Source organism: Impatiens glandulifera, chromosome 7, assembly GCF_907164915.1.
Source record: "Impatiens glandulifera chromosome 7, dImpGla2.1, whole genome shotgun sequence".
NCBI classification, from domain to species: Eukaryota; Viridiplantae; Streptophyta; class Magnoliopsida; order Ericales; family Balsaminaceae; genus Impatiens; species Impatiens glandulifera.
Window position 1 is genome coordinate 26,847,121 of NC_061868.1, and position 24,813 is coordinate 26,871,933.

The window sequence follows — 24,813 nt, forward strand, 5'->3', positions numbered from 1 at the left end:
TTCGAAATTCCAGGACGAGGGACCTAAAGTAATCAGCCATTCAATGCCCAACACAATATCATATACGTCCATGGAAATTACCTTCATTTCTGTTTGATAGTCATTGCCTTTCATCGACCATTTCAAGTCTTTGCAAATGCTAGAGCATAAAATATTTGATCCATCAGCCACTCTAATCGATTGCGCTTGGGTTGCCATGCTTTTGTGGCCTATTTTCTCCAAAATCCTGCTATTGATAAAATTGTGGGTGCTGCTTGTATCAATCAGGATCACCACCGGCAGGTTCCCGATCTTGCCAAGAATCTGGAGCGTTTGAAAAGTTTTAGAACCGGTCAATGCATGTAAGGATATGGCTGGTTCTTCCCCTGCCCCAAACAACAAAGGTAGATCATCAAAAATAGATTCTTGAATGGGTTCTTGGTCTTCTTAATGATTAGCCGAGACCATGAATAATTTGGATTTGCACCTATGGTTGGGCTCCCACCTTTCATTGCAAATATAGCATAGGCCTTTCTTCCTTTTCTCGTCCATTACAAACGGGTCTAATTGCTTAATTTGGCCCTAGTTTATGCTTGAAGAAGACGCATATGAGGAATTCTTGATGTCAGTATTCCGGTTGGTGCTCGACCAAGCTGTATTAATATTGGATGGCTTGGGCAGCAACGGTACTTCAGTGTTGTACAAGTGTCCACTGCTCATTATGGACTTGTACATTGCTTCTTGGACCTTATCCATGGCTATGGCTTCGTTTAGGGACCCAAGAAATCGCAGACGGATGTAGTTCGCAATCTCCCCCCTCAAACCGGACAAGTAGCAATCTATAACGTAGTCCCTTGGCATATGATATAATTTTTGAGAGATCGACATGTATCGCAAATTATATTCTTTAACCGAACCAACCTATTTCAAATTCATCAGTTGTCTCATTGGAGTGTCGTGTATAGAGGGCCCGAATTGCGCCAAAAAGTCTCTCTTGAACACATCCCATGACAAGGCTTCCCTATGGTTGCGGTTCTGAAGATATGACCCATACCACATTCTTGCTTCGCCAGAAAAGTGAATGGGGGCGATTTCTAGTTTAGTGGCATCTTTCTTCTTGTCCATCCTGAAGAATTGCTCTGCGGATATTAGCCATCCCTCAACATCAGGTCCATCAAACCGAGGAAAGTCGACTTTGGTTAGCCGAGTGGGAAGAACATAGTGTTGGTCGCGGTTCTGGCCAGGGTGTTGGGGTCGATATGGAGGACCGTGGAAAAAAGGCTCATCATCATAGGGGCCGGTGCGGGGATCTTGGCCATTTCCAGACGCACCACTTTCAATCGCTGTAAGTCTTTCTTCAGCGGTATTGAATCTTCTGTCCATGTTATTGCTTAATTCGGTCATCTGCTGTTTAAGGACAGCGTTCATAGTAGACGATTCAGTCATGTGTTGGTGCAAAATGGCCTGTGTAGCTGCTGATTGTTGGGACAAACCATCGATTAGGAACTTTAGCGCTTTCATTTCTGTCTGCTAGCGGGTTTCTACCATTCTAAGAATCGCCCAACTCTGATACCAAGATGATATGGTTTGTATTATAACTTAGCTTTTTGAGTTCTTTGTATCAAGAATCGAGTTCTTGATTGTTGGGACCGAGTGTGGAATTCTATAATCAAGCGCAACGGGAATAATATGAGAAGAGAATTTGAGGTTAAAGGAAAGAAGAAACAAAGATGAGAAGAGAATACTACTAGAATATACCTAGCAGTCCAAGATAGAGGTTCAAGACAGAGAAGATAATTAAGAGTAAGAACTTTCACAGAGCTTTCATTCATACCCAAAAAGAGGGGTGGGCATTAACATATATAGCGGCTGAATTATCCAAGAGTAGTCGGTTATAATTCTATTACAACAACTTTTAGGGACTTAATCAACAATCAGTTATGCTACGAAAACAGAATTTTCGACCGAGTCTCTAGCCCAAGTGTTCCATAGGACTGTAGAGGGTGTTGGAATTATTCTAGGATCGATGCATTAATTTGGAGACAATAACAATATCATATCACGTGATGACTTAGGTTTGATGCGTTTCAACCTTAGTTTGCGTGTCATACATCTTTTAAAATGAAATATTTAGTTTTTAAAAGATTTTGAAAATATCATTTGTTCAAATTTTAAATAATCTGGGAGGCTAAATAACAATTTAACCTAAACCCGATTTAAATTAATTAAACATAACTAATTTAAAGATTAATTATTTGAAAATTAGAGTCGCCAAGAGATTTTATAAAAATCAATAAAACGATACGTGTATAAACGTATTTATACTAGAGTTTATGAAAAATGGTGGTTCGTTGTCTGTTTACACCCAGGAAAGGGCTTTCACGTTATGTCCTCTGCGCTCGCCTAAGGACGGTTTTCGAAATTCTTCTAAAATAAACAAAGTTTGGCTTTTATAAATCCAATTATAATATTTATTACCTTTCATTAGTAGTCCATGGGTCCTAAGTAAGGATGAACTTTAAATAATTGTACAAAATTATTTAAAGTAGGTGTGTACATGTTGCGACGTTATTCAGATTTAACAAAACCCGAAAATATCAAAGGAAAATGTTAGAATTTGAAAATAATTTTAAACATGGCCTTCTCCAAAACATTGGTTTAGGAAACATCCCGAAAATATATAAAAAATTCATTTTCTGACCTTTCGAGATTATTTGAAAGTGGTTTTAGTTTCCAAAATTACAAAAAAAAATTGGGTTTTGAAAAGGGGAACCAAACAGGCCTTAAGACCAGAGTCTTAGGGTTTGGGCTCGGTTTGGCCAATCTAAGCTCGATTGGGCTCGGTCAAGACCGGGGTGGTCCGGACCGTGGCTTGGTCGCATGGGTCAAGGGATCGAAGAGCTCGGTCCTAGGATTAGGAGGCTCGGTCCTGGGTCAAGTATACTAGTCTAGGTGCCCGGTCCTAGGTCTAGGGTTAGGGTTAGGGTTAGGGTTAGGGTTAGGTTTCCAGTTCTAGGCTAACTAAGGGCTCGGTACTAGGGTTAGAAACATCGTTCCTAGGTATAGGGTTAGGGTCAAGTTTACCGGTCCTAGGTCAAGTGAGGGCTCGGTTTTAGGGTTAGAAATATCAGTCCTAGGGTTAGAAAGCTTAGCCCTAGTCCTCGGTCCTAGAGTTAGAAAGCTCGTTCCTAGTCCTCGGTCCTACTTGAAGAACACCAATCCTATTCCTCGATCCTGGCTGAAGAACACCAGTCTTGGTCATCGGTCTTGGCTGAAAAACATTGTTCCTAGTCCTGGTCCTCGGTCCTAGCTGAAGAACACCGGTCCTATGTTAGAAAACTCGGTCATAAGATTATCGGTCATGGGTGCGTTTTCTCGGTCCTGAGTTTTGACCAAGAATTCATTTTATCAGTCCTAATTTCGAACCCATGGATCGTTTTCTCAGTCCTAGGCTAAAACATTAGGACCGAGTATTCTTATTTTGGTCCAAAATTTCAGAAGTCCAAAACTTTTGATTGAGATCATGAAATCATGATCCGTAAGCTATAGTAAGTTCATATGATCAGGAAGAATAAAATCCCTAACATAAATCACGATTTTGAAACCTTTACAAGGATCAATTTTAAAACACCATTTTTAGGTCAAATTTTGAGATCTTTTCAATTAAGCCATTTCAATGTCTGATTTTTGTTCCATTAGCTTTGAAATGACGAATATAGTTGATCTAAACAAAAACAAGAACATTATAGCATCACTGAAATAGTTTTTGAAGATTGAATCAAAATCTAAAAACTTTCAAAAACAAGATTTGATCAAACGTGATCAAAGTGATGAAACATGTTGAATTGTGTTTAGATCATGAACCCACGTAGTTTTGATAAATTAGCTTAAATAATCAAAAATAGAGAAATTGTTAGATAGGGTCTTAATTGATTTAGGATAATTAACATACTTGATTTTGATGATTGATGATCAATGAAATGGTTTTGATAATGAATGGATAAAACTAAGTTTAATTATATATATAAGTGTTAGTCATATCAATTATATAAATATATAAAAAGAAATAACATCTTCAGTGGTGTAGTGGTTAAGTGTTCATTCTATGTGCAAATTTATAATAATTGTAGTTTTATTATTTCAGGTACAACTTGTAGTTTTATTATTTCAGGTACAACTCAAAATAGGCTCTTATAAATGAGTTAAGGAAGCGAGCAGACACTTGGTTTAAACGGGTTGAGCTTAGAAACTTCTATCAGACGAGTAGTCTAAAAAAGTGCACGTCTAGGCTTCACTAGACGCTCTGGTCTGAAGAAGCGCTATCAGACGTCTAGGCTTCAATATACGCTCTAGTCTGAAGAAGCGCTTGTAGACATCTAGGCTTCAATAGACGATTTGGTTTGAAGAAGCGCTAGTAGACGTCTAGGCTTCAATAGACGCTTTGGTCTGACGAAGCGCTAGTTGCATTAATTTTCATGCGTCATTATTACAAACATTCTAGGAAGCTCAACAGTCACACGCTATTCAAGTAAGGCTACGATACTCAAATACGGCTACATCACTCAAGTATAGCTACGCTATAGTAGCACGCGGAGCTCTACAACACGCCATCATTGAATACAAAGCGGTTGTGACTCATTTATATAAGTGGACCTTATTCAAGAAGAGGTTAGAAGTTCATTATGAATAGATCACTCTTTCATTATCCCAACTGTAATTGATATACTATGTATTTCATATTAAGATAAGCTTAGAGAGAAACATATGTAATATATGTTAAGCATATTAAGTTTGTAAGTTGAACAGAGGATATTTGTTCAACAGAATGAGAGCTAGGAGTTCAGAATATGTATTGTTAAGTCATGGGTTTCTGACCGAAGTTGTTTAGAGGCTATACAAGTTAAAGTCTTTTAGTGTATCCTTCTGGAAACAAAAGAAGGGGTGACGTATGTGTTATTTATCTTCAAACATCCAAAAACAACTCAGTGTCCATTTCTTATTGTCTTATTCATTCTGCATCAATACACTTCAAATCTAGTGAGTTATTTTCACACATGAATCTAATTCAAGAGCTCGCAGATATTTGTTACGAGAATATAAACATGTCTTAAACTCTAATAGGTTTAAAACCAAAGTGGAAGTCGATAGTCGTTAACAATACTCAAACCTCACCGATTGTTGTTGACGCTGATCCCAACAAGTGGTAACAGAGCGAGGGTTTCTACTCTCTAAGCAATAAACATCGGTATGTATATCATTAACAAGATCCTTATGTTCACAAAGAAATACTACTATGATTGGAAAATTAGGATACAAGCTCATCTAGCCTCTTAAGACGATGACATGTGGTATGTCATCACTAACGGTCCTATGAAGATCTTAAAGAACAGAACAACCACAACTTCAACAGACGACGTCCCTGAGATGATTGAAAAGTCAAGATATGAGTGGACAACTGAAGACAAGAGGAAATCCAATCTCAATAATGTGTCTAAGGATATCTTATACAAAACGTTGAACAAAAATATGTTCAGCAAAATCAAATCTTGTTCCACCGCTAAGGAGATTTGGGAGAAGTCGACTCAAATCAATGAAAGCTCCTCAAGTGAAAGTGAGGAAGAAACTGTCAATTGTTTCATGGAAGACGACATCGAGGTATTTGACTTTAACTTTGACAAATTAACGAGAGAATATCTAACTTATACACTCAATTACATGGTCATTGAGTACAAGAAAGTGTCAGACTTTTTTAATGAAAATTTGAAAAATACATATGACAGTACAAGATCATCAACTCAAAACAATAAACTTAATGTTTTGAAAAACAAATTAAATGAGCTCTCATATGAGAATGAGAAGCTCAAAGAAATGGTTCATAACTTATCTGCTGAAAAGTAAAGATTAAACTATGTGATTTGTTCATGGACGAAATCTGGAAACACTCTCAAACAGTTGCATGTGCAGCAAAAGCCTACCGGATGCAAATCTGGTCTGGGGTATGTTGAGAGCAACCCAGGTGAGTCAAGCAACAAGTTAAACTTAGTTATAGATAAGATTAAAACTATAAACTTTGTCAATGGACATTTAGCTGATACATGAACTAATCACAACTATGATGTATTAGCTTCAAGAGGTGTGATAACGTATGTAAAGCCAACTGATAGCTGGCTGAAGCCTAAGAGGTTAACAGCCAGTCGGTCTGACAAAGAAAAACCTGATAGAAAGTCAAAGAAGTTTTATCAAAAACCATCTCATAAAGCTAAGAAGTCATTAGCAGGTAGAAAGGCAATTGTCAAGTCTAACAGTTATGCCTTATTAACATCACACACTTGGAAATCTATAAAGTTAGCACAAATCTGGATTCCCAATGGACTGGTGAATCATGGACCCAATTAAGTTTGGGGACCAAAGACGTAAAATGTTTATTTGCAGATTGAACAGGAAAGCAGCTTAGAAGAGTCAAATGGCATCTAGTCGGTTGCTGACAAACATAGCATATGACAAGCAACAGGCGAAGTGGTTGACATCTTCACGAAGCCATTTCCCGAGTCTAAGTTTTCTTACCTTAGAAATATTTTATGATTGTTAGATTACAATAATTCCTAAACTAATTAATTGATGAACTCACCTGGTTTTGACAATTTAGTTTAAATAATCAAAAAGGGAGAAATTGTTGAATCGTAATTAAGTTATGAATTCACCTAATTTTAATAATTTAGTTTAATAATTAAAAAGGGAGAAATTGTTGAATTATGATTAAGTTATGAACTCACCTGGTTTTAATAATTTAGTCTAAATAATCAAAAAGGGTGAAATTGTTGAATTGTGTTTAGATCATGAACCCACTTAGTTTTGATATATTAGCTTCATGTTAGATTAAGGTCTTAATTGGTTTAGGATAATTAACATACTTGATTTTTATGATTGATGATTGATGAAATAATTTTGATAATGAATGGATAAAACTAAGTTTAATTATATATATAAGTGTTAGTCATATCAATTAAATAAATATATAAAAAGAAATAACATCTTAAGTGGTGTAGTGGTTAAGTGTTCATTCTATATAATAAAAACCGCGGCTTTAAATCTCACCCGATACAAATTTATAATAATTTTAGTTTTATTATTTCAGGTACAGTTCAAAAGATTCTCTTAGAAATGAGTTAAGTAAGCGAGCATACGCTTGGTTTTAACAGACAGGTTGAGAAAGCGCGAGCAAACAGAGTCTGAACTTCTATCAAACGGGTAGTCTGAAGAAGTGCGCGAGCAGACACAGTCTGAACTTCTATCAGATGGGTAGTCAGAAGAAGTGCGCGAGCAGACAGAGTCTGAACGTCATCAGGCGGGTTGTCTGAAGAAGAAGCGATAGTAGACATCTAGGCTTCAATAGACGCTCTGGTTTGAAAAAGCGCTATCAGACGTCTAGGCTTTAATAGACACTCTAGTCTGAAGAAGCGTTAACAGCCGTGTAGGCTTCAATAGACGCTCTAATCTGAAGAAGTTCTAGTAGACGTCTAGGTTTCAACAAAAGACTAAAGCAGCGGCCTCTCATCTTCCTTTCTCATCGCCTGACAAGCGGTAAACTACCACATCAGCACGCACAATAATCAACGGAATAATGCCACATGTCAATATTCAGATTCGACCATTGCATTAATTGTCATGCATCATTATTACAAACTCTCTAAGAAGCTCAACAGTCACACGCTATTCAAGTAAGGCTACGATACTCAAGTGCGGTTATAACACTCAAGTATAAATACGCTACAGTAGCACGTAGAGCTCTACAACACGCCATCATTGAATGCAAAGCGATTGTAACTCATTTATATAAGATCACTCTCTCACTATCCGAACTGTAATTGATATACTCTGTATTTCATATTAAGACAAGCTGAAAGAGAAACTTCTGTCATATTTGTTAAGCATATTAAGCGTTATAAGTTGAACAGATGGTGTTTGATCAACAAAGTGAGAGCTAAGAGTTCAGAATAAGCATTGTTAAGTCCTGGGTTTCTGACCGAACTTGTGTAGAGGCTATACAAGTTAAAGTCTTCTAGTGTATTCTTCTAGAAACAGAAGAAGGGGTGATGTATAAGTTGTCAACGATTGAACTGTCTCCTTGAGCTTTTCATTCTCAGAGGATAGTTCAATCGGTCCACCGGTCTGAATTTCGCTCGGTTCACCGATCTGGAAATTTAGCCGGGTTGGTATGAGATTTGACAGGTTCTTATACTCAATGACCATGTCATTGAGTGTAGTAACCAGGTCTTCTTGGGTGAATTCCTCATAAGCAAAGTTAAATACCTCTTCTTCATTTGTCATAAGACAGTTGATTCCTTCATCATCGTTGTCCGAATCGGTATGTGTCCACTGACTTCCACCATCATCGGCTATCAAGGCCTTTTGGATCTCCTTACCTTGACTGTTTGACTGGTGTCCTTCCCTTTGATTCTGATCATTTGGTTTTCTTTTTTCTCTTAGTGGCTTCCGGCATTCCAACCTCTAATGACCTAAAGCATCACAATTATAACAACGAACATTAGCCTTATTACCGTTAGAGTAGTTGTAGTTGTATGAGTTGGTCGGTTGGTTCTTCTTCATGAACTTTTCGAACTTCCTAGCTAGCATGGCCATAACATCTTCTCTGAATTGTTCAGCCGATTTGACAGGTATAGGAGCTGTCGGTTCCACAGAGGTCAACAGGGCTCTAGTAGCGGTTGATGCTAAAGCCTCATCTTCATTTCTGGATTTCATTTCGAACTCATATGCTCTTAAATCTTTAAATACATTGTGCAGCTTCATCTTATCAAGACTGTTTGATTCTCTCATCACCATGGTCTTAATGTCCCAAGTGTTAGGGAGTGATCTTAAAGCCTTGACAATTGTTTCTTTGTTATCATATTTCTTTCCAAGGAGTGAGAGTTCATTTATCACACTTGTGAAACGGTCACAAAATTCCTTCATAGTCTCACCAGGACGCATCTTAATATTTTCAAACTTTTGAGTGGCCACCAGTATTTTGTTTTATTTGGTTCTATCGTTCCCTTCATTGAGTTGAATGATTGTCTCATATACTTCTTTTGCTGTGGAACATTCTCTGATCTTAGCGAACGTGTTTCTATCCAACGTTTTGTAAATGGCACTCCTACAGATATTATCTAGGTTGTTCCTCCTCCGGTCATTTGCTGTCCATTCGCTTCTTTCCTTGCCGATCTTTATTGGACCATCAGAGAGGATGAACATCATTTCATCGTCCTTGGTGGTTAGATGCAGGTGCATGTGGATCTTCCAATCAACAAATTCTTCGCTTTCGAGCATTGGAGGTTTTTCGTTGTAAGGCATGCTTGCGTCTGGTTGCTTGAGTATAGAGACTAACTTCTCTGATATCACTTGTTAGGATCGGGATCGCCGCTAGAGACTAGGGTCTCGCAAGGGACGAACGTTTACACAACACACCGGTTGATATTAACTCGGTTATAAGTTAATATCGGTCTCTATTCTACGCAAGTTGTCACAAACTCTTGAACCGAGTTCAAGTGCGGAATTGTTTGTTTCAACTTGAAGCAACACACACAGATTGGACAGCAATAAAGATGTATGAGGTAGAGAAGGAATACAACACGGGATTTATGGATGTTCGGAGATAAAGCTCCTACGTCACCCCTTTTTCTCAAACGTTGAGAAGGATATTCACTTAGAATATTCAACAACTTTACAATACGTCAAATAACCGAGGCTTATTTACTGCTCGTTATTAACTTACAACGCTCACTATTCGCACATAACAAAATGAACTTATAATAGACTTAACACACTCTTACAATGCTTTTAACAGTAAGTGGACAGAAATAGTTTGAAGCTTCTTGGATTCGATTGTCTTTCTGTTTTGGTATGTGTTCTTAGTATGTTGTGTGTCTTCTTCTGTTCTTCAAAAACCTCTTAAATAGTGAAATATGACAACGGTCATACTTCTCATTCTCAACGGATATATGCATGGTAGCCTTTTGATCCTTGATTCTAATTGGTTGGCCAAGAAGGTACATCATGACATTTAATGCGTTTGATGCTTCCCAAGTAGCATATCAGCCGGCAGGTTTGTCTTCTATTGATTTGATCATTTGGAGCGGTTTGACAAATATCTGCTCCTTGTAGACTATTGTTGGACTTATACCAAAATAGGTATCTGATCAGTTTTTGCAGTATTTTGCTTCCCAAGGTCTATCATCAAACTTGTGTTAGAAAGGCAATGATACAGTCTGTATATTTGAAAACTTCCTTCTACATATTCCCAAAGTATTCTGAATTGCATCAGAATAGAAACTTCCAGTTGTTCCCAATTTAAATCGGTCTTAACACAAAACTGGTTCCATATCTTGGACCTGATCGGTCAACCTCGTTTTATGGATTGTTTGAATAGAAGCTTAGAATTATACCAAGTATTTTATCGGACAGACCACCGGTTGTGCCGTCTTTTTGATATCGGTCGACCGGTCATACTGAGAAAGAATAGGAGCCGATTTCTCTTCGAGGTATAGATGATAGGTTTACCGATCATACAGTTGAGCGATAAAGCCGTTTTTCACTGCCAAGCCGATCCTTTACTTGTTTTGTTGTAAAGATAGCCGAATAAATGGTTTGATTAGTTGATCCCGATTTGCGCCGCCTTTTTGATATCGGTCGATCGGGATAGAGTGATGAAGTTGATTTGAAGATATGATCGATCCCTGCATTCTCCTGCACAAATGGTGGATTTGGTTAAGTTCTTTAGATAGTTAATTACTTACTAATTAACTATCTATTTTATCTAATAAATACAATATTTTATCCTCAAATTATTTTTAGAAATTTTGAATAATTTTCTTAATTATCACAATAATCAATCCTTAATTAGGATTTAATTTCTTCTTTAAGTTATTTTGAATATAAAAATTCAAAATATTCGAACAAAAACAATAATCGAAAATAAAATAGTTATTTTAATATGATTAAAAATAATATTATTATTTGAAAGTTAGGGTAAGTCAAATTTCCATGCTTACAACACTAGTTATTACTTATCACAAGATAAGTATGCAACTGATCTCATATCCCGGGCCGATATTATTGACACAAAAGTTGTTAGCACATCCTTTGACTCCACGGAGCACTTGTCTCCTACTAATAGTATTGCACTAAGTGATGAAACACTTTATCGACAACTAGTTGGTAGTCTTATATACCTTACTATCACTCGACCATATATTTCATATGATGTCCATATTGTGAATCAATTTATGTCATCTCCTCGTACTACTCACTTCTCTACCGTTCTTGCATATTACATTACATAGAGGAACCTTATTTAATGGACTACATTTTGCTCACTCCTCTCCTCTAGAGTTACGACCATACTCTGATGATGATTGGGTAGGAGATCCAACTGATTGTTGATCAACTACTGGCTATTGTTTCTTTCTTGACACATCTCTCATCTCATGGAAAAATAAGAAACAAACTATTGTTTCCCACTCTTGTACAAAATCTGAATATTGTGCTATTGTAGATACTACATTTGAGCTTCTTTAGCTACGATGGTTAATTTAAGATATGGGTGTTCCTTCATCCTCTACTATTCATATCTTTTATGATAACAATAGTACAATTCAGATTGCTCATAATTATGTATTTCACGAAAGTACCAAACACATCGAAATTGATTGTCATCTAACACGACATCATGTCATTAATGGTACTATACAATTGATTCATATTTCTTCGCAAGCTTAGATTGTTGAAATTTTTACAAAATCTTATCTTCCTCAGTGTTTTCAAGAGTTAGTCTACAATCTCAAGTTATTCAATTATTTTCCACCTTGAACTTGAAGGAGAGTGTTAATAATATATTATTCTATACTTATTCTATATTCTTATTATATTTAATAATATAACACATGTATAAATACCTCTATTATCTTAAATATATATACACAATATTATTTTCTTTTTTATTCTTTTAACAATATATATAATTTATATATTATAAAATAATTTATTAATGTATATATAATTATTTATTTATTAAAAAAATATAAAGTATAATTAAAAAGAGAAACACAACTTTTTATATTGATGAAGGTTCATTATTAATTATTCATTTATTATTTTTTTTAAATATTTAACTTTTTATATAACTCTATTCCGATCTTAATTTAAGGTCGGGTTTATATTTAAATAAATTAACTCGATTCATTTTGTCTAACAAAAAGATCAAAATCACTCCCAAAATTCTTGCAAATCTATGAATTAAACGTTATTATATATATATATATATATAATAATAATTTATTTGTTAGGAAAATATAAAATATAATTACAAAATAATAAACAAAACTTTCCATTCTATTGATGAAGTTTCATTTTAATTAACCATTTATTATATTTTTTTAAAAATATTTGACTTTTGATATAACTTATATCTATTAGTTCGTGTTTATATTTAAATGAATTAACTCGATTCATTTTATCTTAAAAAAAATATACAAATAAATTATAAATGACTGGGTAATCCTTGTCAAACTAGAAATTAAGCATTAGATAGATATAGATTATAAGATTTGTTATACATTAACTTGTCATACAATTCATGTCTCATGAAGACATGACCATATATAAAATAAAAGAATGGGAAATAGGGTAGTTGGCCTGCTAGCTGGATAACATACAAAGTCAAGCTAAGTTGCTAATAGAAAGGTTCACCTAACCTATAAATATATCTAATATATCTAGAAGTTTGTTTCAAATTCTTCAAAATGAGATGTGTTTCATTACACCTAAAAGGCTAAAGGTATTGGATTTTATAGAATGGTAACCATCAAAAATATGTTAACTAATTGTAACCACAAGATGTTGCTTAATTATTTAGTTTTTTGTTACAAATTTGCAACTATAATTTATGTAACTAATTTTTTGTTGTTTATTTTAATTATTTATAAAACATTTGCAATTAATTCTACACCAATAATATATAAATGCATAAATTAATTTTTCATAAAATTTTGTCACATAATTTTACAATTTATTTTGGTTATAGTACAAATTTATTCAACTAATTTTATAACAATTTTTATTAATTAAAAAAGAGAAATGATTGAGAGAGGAAATTTGAAGGAGGGAATGAGAGAGGGATTGATGTGGCGCAATTTGATTAGCCAAAAAAATAACAAAATTTCTCTTTCTTCTCTCTTCACCTTTAATCATTTTTCCAATAGTGACACATCATTGCCTCCACATTCTATCTCTCTCAAATTCTCTCTCCCTATCACTCCTTATTAAAAAAAAAAAAAGTTAGTAGTGACCAAAGATAATATAAAAATGTTTATGGTAAAAAAAGAACAGTCGGTCTAAATTGATGGACGAGAATGAACTATATTCCTTAATGGTTGCTTGACGGTGGGGACTGATTCTACAGTTTGGACCTTTCTGGATCTAAAACAGTAAAACCTCATATCTTCCTCGACACCTTCATCGAGAACGGCGCGCGCCAAACAGATTTCCATCAAAAAGATCTTTGTCCTCTTTGTCGTCTTTTCTTCCATCACGTTCTTTCTCTCTCTTTTCAGGTATCTGTCTACTTCTGTTCAGATATATCTGAAAATGTGACTTGATTGCTTTCTATGAATTGTGATTGCATTGAAATTACAAATGTCTGATTGTGGGTGTTTGTGTATTTGGATGACTTGATTTGCTTTCTATGAATTTGTTCTTTTTGTCATGCTGCTGAACAGGATGTTGATTTGATAATCTGCTGCTGATTAGATAATCGATTGTTTGTTGCTGGATCTTATATATTTGATGTTCAATTACTATTCAGGATCGCATCACATGTTATAGTTGTTGAGATAGTATGACAGAGCGTTTCAGTAGTCTTAATGGGAGCTCAAGCTCGAGTTGGAACAGCAGTTCTCATGACACGGATGATGATTACATGATTGCTAAAATGCTAGCTGAAGAAGAAAGTTCAAAAAATGATGGAAAGCTTGGAAAGATGCTCTCTCATTTAGACTCGATACCAGTATGATCATTGACTATACTGTTCTTGTTTTGTTTTCATTTAGGACACTTTATTTACTATACTGCTATTTGTCTTTTTCCATATCTTTTAATTCTTCATTCTAAGTGGAGAATGGAGATTATGATGAGTTGATTTTGGAAAACATTAAAAGTTGCTGTTTCATTTTAGTTTAAGTGAAAACATTTGTGAGATGTTATATTGGGCTGAATCCAAGGGATAGCGCATGGAATAAGAGGGTTCATACAACAGTAGGAAAATGATGCTAATTCCCTCTTCCTCTGTTTCCCACTAATGTTTTTGCCCATGAAATAAGAGGGTTCTAAGAATGATTTGTTTTGGTTGCCCCATTTTATGGGGTTTTTGTTAGAGTTTGTTTTACAGTCTCAATTTTCTGCTTGCAAAAGTTATATTTACTTGCGATACATGATTATTGCAGCATACTCCCCGGGTTATTAGTCAAATACCTGATGTTAATGACGCCAGTTTAGATCATGAACGACTTGCGGCAAGGTTAGTGCTCATTTATTAACCCTGTGGACTTAGACTAAGTGAGTTTATCATTAAATTTTTATGATTATTATGGAACAAATAGCTTCCTGTTGTTATTACTTGCCATATCCACCTGCACCTCCATGTCTGGAATCACTGTTTTCAGCTGTCCCATATCTTACCTTGCCAGTATTTGAGAACCTGTCATTGGCGATTCAACTTCCCATAGGGATTCTCTAGAGAGCTTAGGATGGGTAATCAAGCAACATGATTCAACATCATAATAACTTTATAAGTATTTACCAGTTTACTAATTTGCTGTATTATCACTATCCTAAGCCTTTTTGTTCTGTAGCTCATCCTGAATTATGAAGCAGTGCCTTCCGGTTAGCACTGATTTCTTCTTGGATATAGGAATGTGAATGTGGCATAGAAGCATTTATTAGTGCTCTTTTCCTCAAAGACCTTGCATTATTTTAGTATTCTTCTATGTGCAATCTTCAAATATTTTGGAGCTTCTGTTTTATTTTTCAGTGTATTAAATCTATCGGCTTTCAGGTTGGACACTTATGGTTTAGCTGAACTGAGAATGGAAGGGGATGGAAATTGTCAGGTTGGTGCTTGAAACTTCTACTTGGTTATTACCAAGAGTTAAACTGTTGATTCAGCATGTCTAATTTGGTCAATTGGTCATCAAACTACTTAATGAAAGAAAAAGAAACAAATTAAATGAAAATAACAAATGTGAAAATATTTTCATCACCAATAGAATTTAGATAAATTTATTTTCATGACCTGCATATATGCCGAGCTGTGTAAGTAGATTACCGTCGGAAGATTTTGTCACCCTAATGGCATATAATGTCTAAAGTACAAAGAACTATCATTTCATGAAATCTCTTTTTGCTTATTTTTAACCAGTCTTATTTTTGTAGTAAAGTTTTTTAAACTAACCTGCAGTTTTCTTGAATAAGGTGTTATATTATGTTTTATAGTAGTTCCTATATTATTCACAAGAATACTTATTCTTACTTATTCCCAGTTCCGAGCCCTTTCAGATCAGTTATTCCGAAATCCAGATTTTCATAAACATGTAAGGAAGGAAGTTATCAAGCAGGTATTTTTACATTTTCACACCCTCTTTTACTCTTTCCTGTTTGTAGTCCCCTGTTATGAAGTACTTACAGGCTGAAAACCCACAGAACTTGATAAAGTCTTACTATTACCATATGTTCTTTAGGCTTAAACATGACCCAATCTGTTCCCACGAAGAAGCATATGTGCATTTCTGTTGTCAATGAAAGACATGTACTTATCATTAACTTGTAGCATTTTTGCTGCATTCATGCCTTGGTTTAGGATTAAGTTAATGGTTTGCCATGAAATCTTGCTAATAAATTCGTGTTAATGTTTTATAGTAAAACTGGATAAATGTCCTTAGTAGATAATATCCTTAATTTTTACTATATTTATTTAGCTATATATTATATTAAATATTATAAATGTTATATGTTTTATCATTAAACTAGTGTAGTTATTAATTAACAAAACTTATAAATTTTATGTATTATTATTAATAAAAATACTAATTGATTTCGATAACTATTACATTATTTCATAGGCAAAGATAATAGTTAATACACCTTCTTTAAAATTATTGTAGAAATATTATTTAAGAAACGATTTTATAGATTTACTAAAGAGTGTTTCTATGATGGTTATTTTGTATAATAATCAAAATCAATTATATATTAAAGGATGTTTTTAAGCTAATTTGAATAATTCAGGTTTCATAAAGGGTATTTTGAGAAATTTGTCATGTTTTAATAAAAGTTATTTTAGGTTATGGAAAAAGTGACTGATCCTTGAAGAGACTGTTATTGATAATATATATTAAGTGAATTCCTTCCAAGTAAAATCCTTGGTTATATTTTATCATCACCTTTAAACTAAAGAACACTTTGGCACCTGGCTTGAAAATCAACATCTTCTAACCTTGAGTTTGTTTGTTTTTTGTAGCTAAAGGAACACAAAAAGTTGTATGAAGGCTATGTACCCATGAAGTACAAAGGCTACCTCAAGAAGATGAAAAAGTAAGATTGTGGATACCATTTTTCATTTCTTCAATTTGAGATTTTTTACTTTTCTTATTGTCTCATAATCCTTTAAATACTTTGTTTTCGCTCTAGATCAGGGGAATGGGGTGATCATGTAACACTACAAGCGGCTGCTGACCGAGTGAGTTGCTTCCTAGTTCCTACTATAAGTTGTAGTTTATCTAACAAAAGCACAATATTGATAATTAAACAGCTCACATTCTTCTTCAGAAAATGTCTGTCATGTTCTTTGTAATGAAATAATTGGTACTTTCTTTTTTCTCACTCTTGCAGTTTGAAGCAAAAATTTGTTTAGTAACTTCTTTTCGCGATACTTGTTACATAGACATTCCTCCAAAGAACATCCAACCTTCACGAGGTAACCCTAATTTTTTGCTTTCCCACTTTTAACCCTGAAGAATTTGTTACCCATTGAAAGTACTGAATCGTTCTAATTTCTATTGGTTTGGAATGTTGTAGAAGAATTCTGCTCTGTTTTGCTTTGAGTATTCATAGTTCGATATGTTCTTGTTATATGTGTGCAGAACTGTGGCTGAGTTTTTGGAGTGAAATACATTACAATTCATTGTACACAAGAGGAGGTAATGAAATGAAACAAAAACATGTTTTTTAGTTTAAACCGGATTGAATTTTGACGATATTGGACTTGTTTTTGTGTGCAGATCTTCCTGTTAGAGTACCAAAGAAGAAGCACTGGCTCTTTTAGAAAGTCAATGTGGCGACTGAAATTTGTGTAAAAATGTTATATCATTGTTTTGGTTTTTCCTTAAATCAAATCATACACATTTAATTTGATAATGTACCATAATAAAGTATATGTGCTCTCCTATATGTTTATAAAAATATACTGATAAGATTTTGTAGATTGTGCTGTTGTCACCTTATTGTATATATGTGCATCATCTAGATATATCTTCTTTGGCTACAGCCCTAAAATGCCTATTAAAACATATGTATTTGGCAACACTTTTTTCAATTCAACTCATAAAATGTTATTTCTTGACTAACCTTTTTCTTTTTCTAAGTGGTCAAAATGCTTACAATATCCCTAGCCATGATTTCTCGCCGAAATATGAACCTGAGAATTTGCTAGTTTTCTTTGCAGTCAAATGAGCTTAACTTATTATGACTTATGTGGAGGGGGTCGGTGTTAGATTTGTTTGAGTTTATTCTCTATTTTAGAAAATAATAATAATTATGACTTATATATACAAAAGAAAATTCAGTGTGACTTAAGGTTACTTAAAAAGAAATACTAATATTGTGGACAATATTCAAAAAAAATCACTAAGGATATTGAAAATTATGGTTAAGATATTGAAAGTAATAGGCATTTCAAATATTGAAAGTAATAGGCATTTCAAATATTGAAAGGAATCCCACTGAATTTTCAAGACCTTATGGTTAAGATATTGAAAGTAATCTTAATTGTCATTAAGGATGTCAATGGAGCGAAGAATTTTTTTTACTATGCCGGCTTGTTTAGTTTTGAAAAAAATTTGCTCATTAAAAATGAATTGTGATAAAATTATATAAAATAATATTTTTAAATAGTATGGGTTTTATTTTTTCTATATTGAATGTAAAAATTTAATATTTTTTTCTCATAATCATGACTTTTACATCCATTTAAGTCTATGGTTCTAAATAAAAATTAAACTTTTGACTTAATATATTATAAAATTATATTATTATAAATATAGTGAACTTAATGTTTGGGAATACAAATACTTGAGAAATTTAAAATTTTTTTTCTTTACCCTATCTTTTCTTAGTCATGAAAGTTTATTCCCCAAGTCTAAATAAATAATTTTTTTTTGGGAATTAAAGGAGAACTCGCATGACACTCTACAACTATTGTTGTTCGCGCAAATATTCTTTTTCTAGACATAATGATACTCGCAATATATTCAACCATCTGTTTGACCGAATTCTTGCTACCAGTACATATGTGAGATAAGGCATTCAATCACATTTCTCCTTCTTGAACTATAGAAAGTCTTACCCGTTGAAATAGAAAGAAACTAATATGTGGAAAGACTCTGTTTTAGGAAAAACTATTCGAGACCCAAGCAATTTGGATGAAAAACCAATGATAATCCATCATTTTATTTTTCACAGTCTATTTCTCATATTCATCTATTTTTTTTTTTGTTAAAGATCTCTAATTTAAACAAAATAAGTATAAAGTAAAAAAAAGAGATGAACAAAAATTAGCATAAATTATTTCACAGGCCATGGAATTAAGAATGTGCAATATATTCTATAACAAACTCATTTAATCCCCTTTTTCAATAACCAACATCTTTACCCAATAAATAAAACATGTATAATTAAGAATTGTAACCATTCCTATGAGACTTCTGCCATCTCCAAGCTGTTTGCAAACTTTCTTGGAGATTAGTATACTTTGCTTTCCACTGAAGTTCATCCCAAATCTTCGAAGGATCGCTATAAACTTCCGCATAATCCCCTGGCCTACGGCTAAGGTACTCCACTTTTATCTCAACCCCAGTTGCCTTCTTACAAGCTTGTACAAATTCCCTCACCGAGCTACCTGTCATTTAATGTTGAACCGGAAAACTTTCAGTTTTTTCATATTTTTGCATTTGAATTTCGTGGAGGAAGATAGAAGAAAAACAAACCTTTTCCTGTTCCAACATTATAGATTCCGACTTTCTTGGGTTTTGCATGGGCGAGGGCTTTCACGTGAGCATCTACTAGATCTGTTACGTCGATATAATCTCTCACACAAGTACCATCCGGTGTCTTATAGTCGGTTCCTCTAACCTACAAATAATATTATTGAGTTTAGAGACTTTGATTTTTGGCTATCATTGTAATTCAAATGTGGAAAAGATAAATAATAATACTCATATGATTAATTAATTCTAAGAATTGGGGAAGATAAAAAAAAATACCTTTAAACCGGGAATAGTCCCTCTGGCTGCATCGAAACAAGCACCTGATATACGACCGTGCTCGCGTAATTCTGGTCTGGGAGCTTCTCCTAATCTTCCTTCAGGATCTGACCCAATCACATTGAAATACCTGAGTAGGTTTTAACATTATCAATAACTATGCTTAAGTAGGCTATGAAGATCAAACAAATAAAAATACCAACCTTAAGATCATTACAGCCATATCTGATGTTTTTGAAAAGTCAAGTATAACATCTTCTGCCATCTTCTTAGCTTTTCCATATGGGTTAATTGGAACCTATATTTGATCATCAAATCAGTAGCAAGCATTAAAAGACAAATATATCATTCTTTATAGTTTGTTTGATGTGTTTGATGATCAAGGTGTGCGCTAATTTCTACATCAATTGATCATCTAAAGTGATTAAAGAAGGGTCAAAACTTGGAAGGGACATAAAAGTTAAAAAATACTCACTTGTGGAGTCTCTTCTGTGATGGGCATTTTGTCAGGTTCTCCATATGTGGCACAAGTACTTGAATAAATCAATGTCTTCACTCCATATGCTGCCATTGCCTCTAGAACAACCAAGCTATTTGATGTTATATTATGATAATACCTGCATATATTTAGCCCCACATGTAGATTTTAGTTGAGCTCAAATTTGTTTCATTGGCTTGCTAACACTTTTGTATCTAAACTAGATCTGACTAATAAACTGCCAACTAATTGCTCTTCTGTTTACAATAAAATTTGTACAATTTGTTGTAAATCTCACAAAAACTATCTTATTTTAGCCCAATTGGACACTCCTCTAGCTAGAAGAGCAATTTTATCGCCTTTTTTCTGGCATATCTCGATCTGGGTCAGACTAAGTTCATATACACTTTGTTTTCGGAAATCCCATATGAGAAATCATGAATAAAAATATTCAGGCGAGATTACATTTGAAAACAGAACTTAGTCAATGAAATAAACTGTATCCAGATTAAGATCCAAAAAGTGTATCCAAATCAGTGTATTTCCAGATGAAGGGGATAAATGGCAAGAATTTACCTAAGAGGCTGAAGTGTGCTTTCACCAACATATGCAATGGCAGCAAAGTGCATCACAGCATCAAAGGCATTTTCTGCAAATATTTTATTAACCTAAAAATTGATTAAGGAATTTTCATAAACCTCAAATTTCTTCTGAAAGTCAAGAAATCTGAATAGAAAGATAATATTGATATTAGGATACAGCTCTTGCATCTCCTAGATCAGCAAAAATAAACTGAAGCCTCCCTGGCTCTGGAAATAGCTCTTGCAGAACCTTTACAGCACCAATGTTACCTCTAGACAGATTATCCTTATAAAAATAAAAAGAAAAAACACATGCTTTTAGCAACAAGTAGAGGAAAATACAAAAAGAAAAGATGTAACTATCATGTTTCAAAACATTGTACCACTATTGTCACACGATATGAATCCTTTAAGAGCCGAAGTACAGCATGAGAACCAATATAACCAGCTCCCCCAGTTACCAAAACATGTGTCACTCCATCTTCGCGGTTGGAGAACTAAAGAAGATGAAGCATATATCTAATCATATCATCCCATAATCAAACATTTTTTTTTCATTTTCCAAATGGTTTGCAAACATAATACTAACAATTGAATTAAATAAATTTGAAAAAAATCTATAAATGAGAACCCCTATAGATACCTTGCTAGTGGAACTGTTGTTGAAACTGGAATCATGCTTAAGTATAATAATACAGAGAGTAATTAGGACAAAACCCAATATAACTTTTCTCGAGATATTCTTTCTTCTTCCATCAACAAAATCCATGCCTGAACAAGTGAAGAATAAAAATGAGGAAAGACTTAAATGTATAATTATATACAAAATTAGTAGATTTCTGATGGTTATAAAAGCAAGTCAATAGATAACAAATAAATAATAAATGAGTAAAAAATCAGCTAAAAGTAATAAATATTATATATCCATAATCCATCCAGTATGCATAAAAGTTGCTTTCTGGATTTCTTCATAATCAAGAAATCAAGAGATACATGCATTGAAAGAAGATCATATCTCTTTCCCCAGAAAACTATCATAGGAAAAAGTTACATATAGTAAGTATAATCTATGTACTCACACACAGATGTCAAATAAAAGTATGAGTTTTGGATGGGAAATGAAGATTAAATTGGAGACGTATGAATACTGACTTGTTCCGATTACAAATACTAATAAGGATGAGATAAGAGATGTAATTGCATAATCTACGACTTTGAAGAGATGAGAGAGAGAGTCTATAGATAGAGAGAGAAAGAGGAGGAAAATACCTGGAGGGTGAAATGAAGAAGTCAATGTGTAGGCAGGAATTAAAAAACCTGCACATTGCTAATGGAAGAGAAGTGGACCACGTTGAGAATGAAGACGATCGATGATGACGAAAGCCTCAAAAACTAGTGAGAAAGTGAAATTCGAGTAAGAGAGAGAGAGAGACCGATTCAGCCTCTGATTCTTCTTGGCGGATGGACGACGATGAATTCGCCATTGAAACAGAGATGATGATGATGATGATGGGAGATGGAAGGAAGAAGCGACTTTGTTAATTATTTAATTCATTAATATTCTTTTACTATTCCGCGTTTTAATAATTTGCCGCCACCCTCAAAACCTTATTTTAACGTAATATTCGGTTGCATTCACTTTGTTTGATTCGGTCAATTTTTATATGGATATTGGTTTCATTCAATCAATTTTATTGCTATAATAATAATACATCAAATTTTATTTTTAAATTAAATAAAATGTAAAAGTCAAGTTGTCAAAGTTGATTTTAGTTTACTTTATTAGTTAGTAGGTTTAATTCATTTTGAAATAAATATTAACTATATTATATTTGTTTTGAAAAAATAAAATAGTTTAATTGTATCTTTTTAAAATTTTAATTATTATTGGGAAATTTTTTACTATTAATTATTTAAACAAATAAATAAAACAAAATATTATAATTTAGGTATTCTTTTACTCTCCTAAATCAAAATAGTTACTTTATTTGTTATTATTTTTTTTAAATAATTTATTATTATTTAAAAATATTGATAGTAAATGATTTTTTTAAAAGATACTTATAACATGACTTTTTTAAAATAGAAAGTGTTTTAGTATTTTAGTTAATAAAGTAAATAATATAATTAATAAAAAAATTGATAAAATAATGTTTGACTATAATTATTATTATTATTTTTTTTAAATAAATATTTTATACACATACATTTTTAATAAAATTCCTATAAATTATTGTTTAACAAGTAATATTTTTTTTTTACTTTTAAAAATTAAAAATAACTAATTTATACAAATAATAATAACAATAATTAATCAAATATTCAAGAAAGAAACTATTATCTATTAAAATGAAAAACATGATTATAATATATAAAAAAAAATTATTTTGAAATGTATTAATTATTAAATTATAAGATTTTATTTATTCAAATAAGTAATAACTTGTTTTAAATTTAAAAATATAAATTTCATTTTATTTTTATAAAATTATAAAATCGAGATTATAAATTTTTAAATCTAAAAATTTAAGATTGAAAATTTAATTAGCTTAATAATTTATTTAAATTTAATTAATTAGCATATTATATGATCCTAAATTTTAAATTTTAGAAATTTTAATATTATATATATATATATATATATATATATATATTATATGATCCTAATTTTAAAATTATATCAAGAAAATTTAATATATATTATTAATATAGAGAATATCAGGATAAAGTTGTTAAATCAGTTTTTTTTTATCAAATTAAAATATATTGATTTGTTAAATTGAGAGTGATCTCAATTACACATTTATACCAAATCAAATGGTACATTTCTTAAAATACAATCAAATCACGTTTTTATGAAACCTAACCATAGTACAACTCTGCTAAAAATATATTGTTATTTTCAAATATATTCAATAATTATCTGTGAATAGGGGTGGCACATATTTTTGTGGGCTAAGCATCATTTATATATATATTTAGGTTTGGTCAGTCTATATTTAAAAGTTTATCAATTAAGTTTATTTAAAAAAATAAAAAAAATAATATAATCTAATTCATTAATTAAAATATTAAAATATTAAAATATATTCTATATCATTTAAAAAAATATATATTAATAAATTTCAAATTATTTTATCCAAAAAAATCTTACTTCTTAAAATCCTAGACTTATAATTTCTGGGTTAGGAAACTTAATTTTTACAAGGTTATATATTTTAAATAAAATCATACCAAATTAATAATACATTTGATATATTTCTATTTTTATGACCCGATTTTCAAATCCTTACAGAAGACTAACTCAATGATTCAACAATATTATATTTACTTTTATTTATATATTTTTAATAAGAACCAATTTAATTGAAACATGGTTATCATAATTCTTCCAAACTATATTATCAAATTATGATATAATAGAACATGTCAAATTATCTAAAGCATGTTGTCATCTTGACTTGTTCATAATCTAATTCAATTTGTGACATTAATAGTATTTTGATATTTTCAACATGAAAGAAAATTTGCATAAAATGAATATTATATACAAATTTGGTAAGAGCTTTTGGTTATTTTAATTATAACTTATAATCAAATCATTAATCAATTACTCCCTGCATTATTGACATGCCTAACCACGTTTCTGCAACTTAAATTAATATTCATAGTTGACCATTTTTACATGATAATAACCCAACCTACATCTTTCTTAAAATAAGAAGCTAAATAAATAATCGCCCGCTAAATAGTTAATTCTTATCTCGTCATTATTTTGACGCAGAACTCTTTTTTTTTTTTTTTTATCAAAATCTAAATATAAAGAAAATAGTAGAAAGGAAAGCACAGTATGTAGAAAATTTCATTAAAGAATTTGATGCATGCAGTAAAATGATATTCGAAATCATTATTCCTTGTTACAAAGCATTTGTATTTCTTTTATTGAACGATAAAAAGAAAGAAAGTAGAGATGCATCTTAAAGCAAAACAAAATTAAACCCGATTTGATGGTTAATTCGATACTACATATACATACACTACATGTATTCCACTCAATAATTGACACTTATACATAAAAATGAAGTATCACCCTACTCATTTGTTGATTTTTTTCTCTTTGTACATGTGATATTATTTTAGTGGATAAAGACAATGTCTGTAAGGGTAGTATCGAATTAACCCTATTTGATAT

General features: G+C 32.4%; 2 protein-coding genes across 2 annotated transcripts; one reads left to right on the top strand and one right to left on the bottom strand.

Annotated features, from left to right (window-relative positions):
- The first annotated feature begins 13,420 nt into the window (after positions 1 to 13,420).
- LOC124945604 (OVARIAN TUMOR DOMAIN-containing deubiquitinating enzyme 11) lies at positions 13,421 to 17,547 on the top strand. Its single transcript, XM_047486066.1, has 10 exons — positions 13,421 to 13,583; positions 13,835 to 14,035; positions 14,472 to 14,545; positions 15,083 to 15,137; positions 15,567 to 15,641; positions 16,544 to 16,617; positions 16,714 to 16,762; positions 16,915 to 16,999; positions 17,166 to 17,222; positions 17,304 to 17,547. Exons 2-10 carry the CDS (start codon positions 13,868 to 13,870, stop codon positions 17,345 to 17,347), a joined length of 681 nt encoding a protein of 226 aa, XP_047342022.1. The 5' UTR covers positions 13,421 to 13,583; positions 13,835 to 13,867; the 3' UTR covers positions 17,348 to 17,547.
- A 1,298-nt stretch (positions 17,548 to 18,845) lies between these two features.
- LOC124945496 (probable UDP-arabinose 4-epimerase 2) lies at positions 18,846 to 22,129 on the bottom strand. Its single transcript, XM_047485940.1, has 11 exons — positions 22,055 to 22,129; positions 21,891 to 21,948; positions 21,265 to 21,392; positions 21,005 to 21,118; positions 20,800 to 20,907; positions 20,617 to 20,708; positions 20,038 to 20,179; positions 19,766 to 19,860; positions 19,563 to 19,692; positions 19,287 to 19,431; positions 18,846 to 19,198 (listed from the first exon to the last, which is right to left on the bottom strand). The coding sequence occupies exons 1-11, from the start codon at positions 22,103 to 22,105 to the stop codon at positions 18,975 to 18,977; spliced, it is 1,287 nt and encodes a 428-aa protein (XP_047341896.1). The 5' UTR covers positions 22,106 to 22,129; the 3' UTR covers positions 18,846 to 18,974.
- Positions 22,130 to 24,813: the final 2,684 nt, after the last annotated feature.

Excerpts from the sequence above, each read along its gene's own strand:
- LOC124945604 (XM_047486066.1), top strand. The coding sequence starts at position 13,868 with ATGACAGAGCGTTTCAGTAGTCTTAATGGGAGCTCAAGCTCGAGTTGG. Across the intron at positions 15,138-15,566 it reads AAGGGGATGGAAATTGTCAG|TTCCGAGCCCTTTCAGATCA; the intron begins GTTGGTGCTTGA and ends ACTTATTCCCAG. Across the intron at positions 16,618-16,713 it reads TACCTCAAGAAGATGAAAAA|ATCAGGGGAATGGGGTGATC; the intron begins GTAAGATTGTGG and ends TTTTCGCTCTAG.
- LOC124945496 (XM_047485940.1), bottom strand. The coding sequence starts at position 22,105 with ATGGCGAATTCATCGTCGTCCATCCGCCAAGAAGAATCAGAGGCTGAA. Across the intron at positions 21,393-21,890 it reads TTCTTCATTTCACCCTCCAG|GCATGGATTTTGTTGATGGA; the intron begins GTATTTTCCTCC and ends TCACTTGTTCAG. Across the intron at positions 21,119-21,264 it reads ACAACAGTTCCACTAGCAAG|TTCTCCAACCGCGAAGATGG; the intron begins GTATCTATAGGG and ends CATCTTCTTTAG.